This window comes from Antedon bifida, chromosome 1 (assembly GCF_963402885.1).
Source record: "Antedon bifida chromosome 1, ecAntBifi1.1, whole genome shotgun sequence".
NCBI lineage: Eukaryota > Metazoa > Echinodermata > Crinoidea > Comatulida > Antedonidae > Antedon > Antedon bifida.
The window spans coordinates 22,747,850-22,759,812 of NC_136226.1; the positions used below are offsets into that span (position 1 = coordinate 22,747,850).

Sequence of the window (11,963 nt, forward strand, 5' to 3'; positions counted from 1 at the left end):
AATGTAGAAAACGCCAGCTAATTTTGTAACACCAACAGCTTAGCAAAGTAGAAAATGTTATTTTTACAAATCTATGTCTAATGTATGCAAATGCATCTCTCTACTACTATCAGTGTCCACTTATCGCAAGCAACCACCTAGCCCTCCTAAAAGCGTCCATCTCGTAAGAGATAAACACTTATACAATATCTTTTAAACATTTAAACGTCAAAGATAATTATAGCGTGAAGACAAATACAAAGTTAAACTGTTGATCATAACACAATAAAAGAAAAAAACATTTCTTCTCTTATTGTGTTGTTTTTAATCCAAAATTTAACTATTTATTTGTTAAAGATTATCTTTTGTTCTAGTCTAAGAAACTATACGACGGCAAACGGTTTTATTTTCTTGCTGAGTACAAATTGATAATTATAGTAGACTAATGTTTCTGTCTTCTATGTCTTTGTAATATTCCTATAGTATTCTAAAATAAGTATCTAATAAAAATTCCATATGCATTATATCACATGGTACCATTTTTTTTACATGTTATTAGATGTTTATAACGTAAAATAGGTTGATAGATTTATGAGATTTATGAGAAGTATAAAAGTCCGATTAATATCATTTTATTATTGTAACTTTTTACAGACCTTGGACATGGAATTCCTACAGATGCTGCTAGAACTACTGTAACTAATAACATTCGCTTAGAACGGAAAAAAAGTAATATAATAAGGACACAATGTGTCTCTGATATTTACTGACCCAGTCACTAGTGATGACTACTGCATTTTATACATTCATTTAACTTACCTTCCTCGGCTCCATCATTCCCTATCGGATTTATAGCCCTCCTCAAGCCTCTGGCATTCTTTATATTCTTAGATTCTAAATCACTACAGCATACGTTGGTCATTTTGGCTGTCTTTCTCATGTAGTTAACCAGTATACTTTAAGAAAGTATACTTTTATGTTGTATTTAGGCCAAAATTAATTAGGCATTATGCATTGAGAATCTTGACATTCTATTTTGTCAAGTTAGTAAAAGATGAGACGTTTTAACAGACTGCGTGGTGCAATCATTGTTTGTGGTGCAACTCATTTTGAGAAAGAAAAACCAAGCTAGCATCAATCTTCCTCAAAGATACCATTATTACTCAATTAGTTATAATTAAATCATAATATTGTTGTTGGTATAATTGGTCCATGCTTTTAGAATTATGAAAAACATCCATATTAATCCTACTACTAGCCCGGAGTCTAGTAGACAACTTTGATTTGCGTTGATTACTAGACATTTATAGAGCTCAAGTGAAGCTTGACATGTTATTTACTCGGTCGTCCCAACGCAAGCACAGGAACCAGTTGTCACATAATAGGTATAGGCTATACCTCCAAAGGTTAGGTTTGAAATAGGCCTATCTTCTGGTGTTGACGTGACATTTATGTATTGGATATCTCCATATCGGGCTCCATCACATTAAAATGTCGTTTGAAGCTAATATCTACCAACAAAGTTTGTGATTGCCCTTAGAAGTGACGCCCTCGATTCAGTTGGCTGTCAATGCAATTCTGTCAATATATTTCTTATTTCAAAAACAACATTTCAGAAATAATAAATCTTTACCCGTTAATTCATAATTCTGACAACAAAATTCAGTCTCTATCGTACCATTAATTTTTGGAGGTTTGGGAAAAATCACCTGAAAGTAATGTGTCCCTGTGCAAATGTCATTAGTTGCTATAGAAACGGTAGCAAGGGACGCATTTGGGTTAGTGAATAATGTCTTTGCGCATGCGCTGTTTCAATTATGAGGCTGAATTTTAGAGATTTCAATGTGAAAAATTACATTAATTATAAAGGCTGAGATCTATCAATCTTCTCAACATAGAATATCATTGGAAGATTTTCTATTTGTTGATGACGTGTTATTTTGAGAATATTATAATATAATAGGCCTAATAATGTGATGATATTAGCACATTTGTTGATAATTGTATTCTCAAATTGTATTCTTAAAAAATCGTTAAATATAAAGTAAGGATATAACATTATTAATAAAATTAAATTTGAAACTGGTCAATAGGCCTATTTTGAATTATTTCAAAAGTCAATGCGGACACAAATTGTATATACAGTATACATATTGCAGGTCATGATCATCATAATAACGCATATTAATTATTATCGCATAATATTGAATTCTTAAAAGTTCATATTTTTGGTGATATGAAAATTATACGATCCTTTTCGACCTTCTTATATATACTTTATTTCTATAAAGTTGGTTCTTCGACGCCAAGTATTTAGGCCTATTAAACGTTTTGTTTGCTTTTATCTAAAGTAACATTCAGCACTATTGCTATCTATTCAACAAAAAAGTACTATAACACGAATCACAATTCTTTCATTTAAATTTAATTACAAAACGATATGTTTTCTTTGTTACATACAATTAGCTATCCAATTTACTTGCTGTACACATTCATCAAGGATTTTATTTACAACTACAATATTGTTTAGAAAAATACTAGATTTACCGAAATTATTTACAAGGTATGTAGACTCATTCTATTCACATATCCGATTATAAACTGAATATAAAACACCAACTAATTATAAACCTAATATGAACTGCTAAAAATGTTCAATATTTATGATATTTGTAAAAGTTATTTATAACATGGTAGCCTACAACAATACTGTTTCCATTGAGAGTAAACAGTATTACAACGTTAAATGGATTGATGGTGCATTTAAACGCTAGAAAATGTATGTGAGTGAAACAACTTGTTCCGGCTGTACATTTCGCTTAGCATACTCATTCCTCATGAATGAGAGTTTGCGGCAGGAAAAAGTCCATTATTCTTTAGCTTGATATACGCCACTATGTATACATAGGCTTAATTTCCACGAAAGCATAGCACATTGCTCTCGTGTGAACCTGAATTATTTTATTTAATCATGAATAAATATGTTGACGTACCATCCATTGATTTCAATTTATTAAAACTGCCATTAAATGGTACGTATTGTTTACTTCATAAATAAAATTCCAAAGAAATATTTATATATGCTCATAATATTGAATTATTAGTTCAACGACAGCACCCGTGTAACATGCAATTAAAGTTGCCAAAAAAAGTTAATAATAGCGTAACAAATTTTGAAATCCAACATTATGCTATAAAGTTGCAGAGTTCCCGCTCCACGTCAGTGCACGTGGTTTTACTCCCACATAATGCACAGATATATAGGCCTAATCCATTAATATTATGTATCTTACACAAAATTGAACTTGTAAACTGTATAACTACTGTACATATTTCACACTGTTTACGTTATAGGAAGACATTAGATGAAAGACTGACATGGAATCATAATGTTGCCATAGATTTTAGAAACGGAATTACAATTCTGAACAAAAATAATGTATCCATAAGCAGACAAACCATGTGACGTAGGCACAGGTGACATTGTCATTTGTTTCGATAGTTACGTGTGTCAAGACTATATTAATACTATAATTATTATCTGTCTAAACAAAGTTTGCCTAAAATAATTACCCTTAAACTTGCTTTAGAGTATGGTGGTTTACCACAAATAGGTGTCGAGGATTCAACCACCCTTTGGTCAGATTTAAAGGAACCTCATTGATAATAACTATAATTACTTTCCGACAACGGTATACAGCAGATCGAGCGCTGGGTAGTAAGTCATTAAAAAAGTGGTACTATGGATAGTTGCCGTAATGTTATAAAATATTAATTGTACTGATGAACTTTACAATGATTTACAACCGTTAACCGAGTAACTATTTGTAATATTATATATTATTTTCCTATGTAAAATTGATTATTATTTCTATTTATTTACGTTTCCCTTCTGCAAAATGTTCATAAATAAAAGGCTTTTGGTGCACTTAAATCATGTAGCACCACGTTTTAAAATGGACACTTATTTTACGATGCTCGTTCTGTTGGTTAATTGGTGTTGCTGTAAAGGTTTATATTTTATAATAATCAAGACATTTTAAAGCGGAATTACACTTTAGTTACTAAAGTTAACGATCGAAAATGTTTTATTAGCCAATTTTGTCACCGACAGCCCATTTTTATTCATTTATTTTCAATAATAAGGGTGTAGCGAAAAAGTAGTCAAACTGTCACTTTGTGATGATGTGCTTCACCGATAGTTGAGTAATAGTATGTTTATTTTTTTTCGTGATTCCCTTTGATTTCTTTAGTAACATTAGTAGCCTAAATCATAAAGTATTTGGTATATAGATTCCAATTTACAATAGGGGAAGTATAATTACACAGACTTACAATAATTTGTACCGTTTACATTTAGACTATAAATCAACAATATTAATCAATATATTATTTTTAATTATTATGTAAGTGAGTACATTTAGGGCACATTATGTACAGTACCTATCGTACCCTTCTTGGGGGTACTGGCGGAGGTGTTTTACGAGGAGATTTAACTTGGGTTATTTGTTGAATATTGTCATTTACAACAACGGCGGTCGGTTCATCAGGTAGCATAAATGGCGGTATATTAGTTATTTTAGGTATCGTATCCACAAACGCATGTTCGCATATCCTATCTTCATTTTTGTCATTTTCTTCACATATAGCGCCCTCGTCCCTTGGTTTCAGCCTATCCTTTACCTCTTCAAGTCCTGTTAATTTAACAGGTTTGTACGTTTTTGTGACCACGAAATCAACTTTATCATTGTGGAAGTAAACACTATTACGATTTTCCGCATTTTGTTGCTCAACTGTAAAATAAAAAAACAAAAACATTAATTAAAAACAAGTATAAAAATTTATATCTACTTGTATCCATCATGGCGCATTCTTGCATGCAAATCAGTATTCTCATAGCATCGACACAAACATTATTTGCAGAGTAGAAACATTTAAAATAAACCATTAGACATTAGAGAAATAAATCCGTACCTATGTTCACAATAGCAAAGAATTGGTTTACGGTTATTAACCAAGTCGTCACACACCGCAATCACATCTGAATAATGTTAACATTTATATTCCAAGTTTCTGATGATATTTATGTATCATGATTATGTTCATAGTAGTGTATAATCGTGAAGTTAGAAGTGATTGTCTAATTGATATACACATTATGATGTGCCCATAGTTCTGTTTTTGTTTCTTCCACGGTTAATAAAAATAGAGAATGAGATGGTTTAAATTTGTCGAATCATAATGTGAATTGACGGAGCACAACGCAATTTATATTATTATATGTTCCTGACTGTACTTTCCTGTGCCATGCTTCATCGTGGTGTCACTCGCGACGGGAAATGAATGATTCATTTGTCAAAACTCTCCAACAAAAAAAAAGAATATCCTCTTCTATAGGCTAAGTACCATAAAAACAGTAGACATTTTCCAAAGAGCGTAATCATATCAAACAAACGCTGTTCTATCAACACACCTGATAAATTTGGATAGCAGATATAGTTTTAGAAAATAATTTAATCCAAATTGTTAATAGTTCCGATACACGCCTCGTTGCATAGCAATATGGTATTGTAATTTTAAAAATTAAAGTATTTATTATCCGTCTTGTCGAATTAAATTTCCTGTTTTGGGCGAGCCGGATTAAAATCAAATACAGGCTGAATTTGTTCAATTTAGTCTTTGATTCTTTCGGTATGTGAAAATAAAGGTACTTATTGGGTTCATAAGGTATAGTTTAGAAAGTCAGCTTCTTCAGTCCCGCCCTTTTTGGTTAATTTATATGACGTCAAATTGAGAGTTTCACACACAGAAAATTGAAGATCTCTATCAGAATATGCCCGGATGTTGAAGCAAGCCACATGCAATAGTAGGCTACATAGTAGCACAGTAGTAGTGTATCAATCTCAGTATTTTGTTCACAAACATGCTGCTGGTATTCTATATACACGTACCACTCATTTCGTTGTATGTAGGCCCTTCAGAACTAGCTCCAGTAAACTGCCCATTGTATTTGTAAAACTCGGACCTGTCAACCATACCCATATTATCAGGTCTTTCCATCGTGCTGTGAAATTCAAGCAAGTGAAGAATACATAAAATATAACACTTTTTTCACTACATGCTTTGACAGAAGGTATATGCATATTAGAATTACGGATAGGCAATCACATTCCAGAAGTGGGAGGATCGACACTCAGGTAGACTAAACGTATCATAAAATACATTAAGGTAATCACATACATGAGTATTAAGTACCTAACGTAATTTTAGAAGCAACGTAACATGCAGTTCACAAACTACGTATATAAACACAGATGTATAAGCTATAGTATGTTTTTGTGTGCATACATTTTATTCAGTAAATAACTTTCTAATTAACCGAAAATGTCAACAAATATCGGGCACACGCTCTATACGTAAAATATTGCAAACAACAACCCTCAGGGGATCTTCCATCCTAACAGCTTTCTAACTAGACAAAGTTAAAGTGGTATTTTTTTCAACAAATCTCTCTGAGTGGCGGTGTTTGTTTTTAGACTGTTAAAAGCTTTTATGCAATTATAATCTGTGACGTGAAAACACAATTGTTCGATTAGATTTCGTATGAACCTGAAACCTATCCACTGGTCGATGCATTGGACGATGAAACTATCAAATGTCTCTACATTTACTTTATATTATGCACTGTGAGGTAATTTTCTGTACCGGTATGGTATTCTAAAATATTATATTACCCTGACAAACACAAATATTTTACATGTTGAGTGAACTTGTATGCTTGTATATTAGTGGTCGCCTTTTTTCAACCCTCTAAGTCAAAACGTATTACAAAATAAATATGTTTTTTAAATTGCAAATGCTGCTTATTCTGAAACTCAGTTGATTCAAATCATATCACATAGCAATAATCAAATATCATAATGCAACCGGGAATGTGAAAGTAAAAATGATCAAGTGTGTATTACTACACTCTGAAATCCGTCATCTTCCGGAGTTTCACTATATTTAGTTTGAATTGAGATTTCAAAACTTTAGTAACTTGTAAAAAGGTAAATTAAATACTGAGTTATAACATTAATAGAGACCAGTCACCTTATTTATGTTATTGCACGAGTTCGTTTAGAAAAGTTATGCGGTACTGTTTCAAAACTTTCACAAAATTACTTTTTAGAATATATATTGTATAATATAATTTATGAATATTGTAACGTAGTAACCCTTAACCTTTGAATACGATAGCCATTTCACTTTAGGTTAAAAATGTACAGCAACATCATGGTCTAGCAATAGTGATGGTGTTCAACAAGCGAACTATGTCCCTGTTTCCGGAGGCGGAACAATTAAACTAGACTTCAAATCCCAGTTGATTTAAATAAAACAAGATATTTTAGACTGAAAGCGCCATTATACAAACTTGCTTTTAGCTCAACGATACTGATATTATTATATCAGTATGTTTCCGCCGAATATAATGCCTATGGCAGCACAACACTGTGGTATGTATTTCACAACATTTGACAACAGCTTTTATAATTGTAACATGATCATCATTCTGCCACACATTCATTGACATTCATCAATATCTCATTCATTTGCAATAATTCATATTGACATATATCGCAGGCAATTACTTGTCATTTCCATTGTATATTAACATCCTCTTCATTGTCCTCCTCATACTTTTCCTCCTACACGTTTCCTTTCCTAGTATTCATCGTCTTTCAACTACTCATCATTCTCCTACTCATCCTCTTACTCACCTTCTCCTTTTCATCTTCCTACTATTCATTCTCTTTCTCCTACTCATCCCACTCATTCCCCAACTCATCCTTCTCCTACTAATTTTCCTACTCATCCTCTTCATCATACTCATTCACATCCTCTCATCTTCCCCTTCTCATCCTACTCATCCATCCATCCTCTTACTCTTCCTCATCTTTCTCCTTCTCATCCTCCTCCTACTCATTCTCTTAGCCATCTTCTTCATCATCCTCTTCAATACCAGTTAACTTTTCCCATTACATGTTTCCCATTGGTATTTATCAACAAAAATATAAATAAAATGCATTTAAAAAATGCTAATAATTGCAAATTGTTTATATATCCATATGACCCCTCCTAGTCGGCTAGGAGTTAAGTTAACATTATCGCCAGAAAGTGTAAAAATCAGAAAATAACGAAAAAAGTAGAAAACGGAAATTTAATGTACGAAAATGAAATGTGAACGAAATATGTATGAAAGATTGAATGAATAAAGGTGGTGGTTCACCAATGATTATCCGAATCACCACGTTTGTATCTGATTTTCAACAAATTGTGGCAATAGGAAATGGAATGTGGATAAACCAAGACCAGCACAGTTTTTGAGACACGGATGTTAAAAAAATATGTTCCTGAGATTACAAGATGAACTCAAAGTCTAACTGGTGTCCAAGTGGGTAAGTAGGCCTAATTGAAAATACATGAATAAACTATGATGGAGCAGAAGCAATCAAACTGGTGGAGCCAAGAAGACATATAATCCGTCAAAATGGCACGTATATTAAGATGTAAAGGAAAACATAAAACGAGTTAACAAGTTAAAATGATGAAAGTAGCGAGAGTACAACAAGTGGAGGATGTGAAAGATCAAATATAAAGTGGATTACGCGATTGAAAAACAAAGGAAGAAAATGTAAGGTAGCCATCTTGTTCGTATCACTACAAAATCTGGTCAGTCAGATTTTCACCCGTAGAAGTCGAAAGTATGAGTTCAATATCTACCTTGATTATTTTCGTTTCAAAATTAAAAGTTTTTATCTTTAAACGCTTTCTGTTGAAACCCTGACCTTTCAGACTCTCATTAATTTGAAAAGGGCATAGACATTTGTGTTGTGAATTGAAGAAATCCCTCTCGCATTTTTTAAGGGATTTAACAAACCCTGATCTGAGAGACTCCTTATGGATTGGAAAATGGATATGGCATTAGAGTGTTGTGGATTTGACAGATCCAGACAGAACCATTATACTCGACATTAAGCCTTGTCTACACTATCAAACTATATATAACAAAAAAAAATGTGATGTGCCCATATATGGACATGATGATATCACTACTATATGTGGGCATATCACTACATATTTGGACACATCACATTTTTTTGTCAAACTAGTTTGATAGTGTAAACAGAGCTTAAGCTTCCATCGAAATTAACCGTCTTCTGGCACGCTGAGTTCGTGTCAACCAAATTACATGGGGTAAAAGAAACCAACAATTCTTTAAATATATAATCTTTATTGTCTTTCTTTCTTGTTTGTTCTTTTTCATATACATAAAATCAAAACTAAAGACAAAAGACCAAAAAAAAAAAGCTTTCGCTTATCGAGTTTTGGCCTTTTAAAATAAATAAAACTTAAAATTCTCCTATGCTCACCTGTAAGAGCCGTATGCACCGCATTTGAAGTTTTGTAAAACGAAGATTACAATAACAATGAAGATTAATGATACTACTGCAGCTCCTCCAATGATGACGTACATAAGAACAGGTGACGCTAGGACATGAGTACCCTTCCTATTAGCAGGTGACTCGGGTATTTCATTCGGAACATACCGAATCAACATTGGGTCACGTGATGTACTGTCATTGTAGAAAGGAGTTGTATATAATGCCCATTCTGTAAAGAGGATAAAACATATTCATATAACTTATAACTACATATTGCAATTAAATAACATTACATTATTAATACCAAACTATCTTATTGGCGAAACTAAATATGTAGGTGAGAATATGTACTGTATTGACATGGATTTGATATTGAGAGATATTGTTTTCACATAATTGAAGTAATGCGAAGTACTTGCTGCCGATCGATTCACACTTAAATGCTTCGAGCCCCTTCTTCCGCACAGATGGCCCTCCAAGTGACAAGGTTACTTATGTGACAAATCCTGCCACAGGCCAAGATCATTTACGGTTATTTCTAGATGCGTGTAAATAAACCAGAATAATGAGATTATTTGTCATAGGAAACCTGGTACACTCTTGTGTTTTTAAAAGCAGTATCGAATAATGACATTCCCCCGAGTTCACCCACTAATCGGATACGTACGCGATGCGCATGCGTTGTAACTAATCAGACTTGGTCCCGATAGGAACTCAAAAGTTCATGCAACTGTATATTCCCAAACCTACGCCTAATATTATACCTCCGTGCATAATCTACATTATTACAACATATATGTTGCAATGTTGTCATTTATCTTAATTTATTCTATACATCAATTGATTATTCGTGCTGTGATGTGAAATAAATAGTAATCTAATTAAAACATATGCGTGGATTAAAAAGCTAGGCTTGAAGATAATGTAATAACCGTTTACTGAAAGGGTCAGCCAAGTCCAACAATTTATATCTATTTTAATCACACATAGGTTTGAATTATCTCGTAGACCCATCACAACAATTTAGTTTGCTTGGTTGATTCTAGTTGACGATACCAATATTTGACTCATACATCCATCCGGGATTAATCACGTAGGTAGTGACACGAGTTGTAAAGGAAATGGGCCTAGAACTAAATTACTGAGGACTACTCAGAACTGTCAACAAACAAATTTCAACCTGTTCCACAAATATGCATACACTTAATGTTGAATTTAAAGTTTGTTGTTGTTAATACGATTATAGTGGAAATCAATACAATACAATACTCAAACTAATAAACTTTCTTATTTCTCAGTCCCACAATTAGGCCTATTTGCAATTATCTTTTCAAAGCTCTTTAAATCTGCAAAGATAAAATGATCTACTGTAGATTCATGAAATCGGACATTCAGCTCTATGGAGCTACAGTATGCTTGTCAACAGCAAATGGATGTAGCCTACTTCTTATTTTAGGTAGGTCCTACTTGCACGGATTGTGGTCCGTAATGAATCTATGCCGATATGCTGCAAACATGAGACATGTTTGGCTGGCAACACTAGCATACTTAAATAACCCGTGTAGCTGGCTAGCAACACTAGCATACTTAGATAACCCAGAAGACAATTAATTGGTCATTTTTACTATTGTAGGCCTATACAATGCACTAATCCTGCCTATTCGTTGACTTCTAACTATGACGACAAGCGTTAAACAGTCATTATGGTTGAATAATAATAAAATCTAATGAAGCGAAAAGACAAGAAATTGTATAAATTAAATTTCAATTCTGAATCCTAATATATTATTTTTTCATGATGAAAAGAAAATACGTTAGGGATTGACTTAAATGATTATTACTTCGTAATTGCATGATAAGCAAAGTAAATTAAGCTAAATGTAAAAGAAGTTTGATGAACCTATTGCTGTGTCTTGAGACGCACTTTAGCATAATTTAGAAAAACAAATTTCTATATAGGCATATATCGGAGGACACTACATGCTAGTAGACCTACTGTTACAGGTAAACACACGGAGTTGAGGGAACTTAATCGTAATCCTAATCAATTCCGAGGATTTTTTTGTTTGGTTTTTTAATTGAAACATATGAAACAAAAGAAATACCTGTACATCTGAATGTACTTGTATTTAATCGCATCAAACACACACAGAATTACATTCGATGATAACCGATTTACTCGAATCAGTGAACATAATGATGATGTCTTAATCTTACAAATCAAAGATTAGCAACAGTATTTTGGTGTATCGATATAAATACATGCCTAAAAAGTTGCAATATTTATTCCTCATTACTGTACTTAAAATATTGTATTTAGCTAAAGCCACAAGGACGTATTTTATACCATGTAATATTGCAACCTGCATTCAATTTAATTAATACTTCTAAATTTAAACGAGAGTTGTGATAGGCCTACTCACCGATGCAAATACCAGTTACCGATTCACATACCAAATTCTCGGCACAGTTACATATCATTTGACATCCAGCGCCATAAAACCCTGGCTCACATCGATGTAAACAACTATAAATAAAAATAAATTAAAGAAGATGGAA

At 32.8% G+C, this 11,963-nt stretch overlaps 2 protein-coding genes across 3 annotated transcripts in view; both read right to left on the minus strand.

The window, feature by feature from the left end:
- Positions 1–11,963, minus strand: part of LOC144853156 (uncharacterized) — a 195,577-nt gene that overhangs the window by 95,472 nt on the left and 88,142 nt on the right. The window lies entirely within an intron of this gene.
- Positions 2,383–11,963, minus strand: part of LOC144845287 (uncharacterized) — a 29,591-nt gene continuing 20,010 nt past the window's right edge. The window contains exons 5-8 of one of the 2 annotated variants that reach the window (XM_078702491.1): positions 11,828–11,931; positions 9,393–9,633; positions 5,931–6,043; positions 2,383–4,772 (exon numbers count right to left, since the gene is read on the minus strand). In XM_078702491.1, the coding sequence (XP_078558617.1) occupies positions 4,423–4,772; positions 5,931–6,043; positions 9,393–9,633; positions 11,828–11,931 (808 nt within the window). In that variant the 3' untranslated portion in view covers positions 2,383–4,422. The remainder of the gene's footprint in view (positions 4,773–5,930; positions 6,044–9,392; positions 9,634–11,827; positions 11,932–11,963) is intronic. The other variant, XM_078702500.1, reaches the window with a different exon arrangement.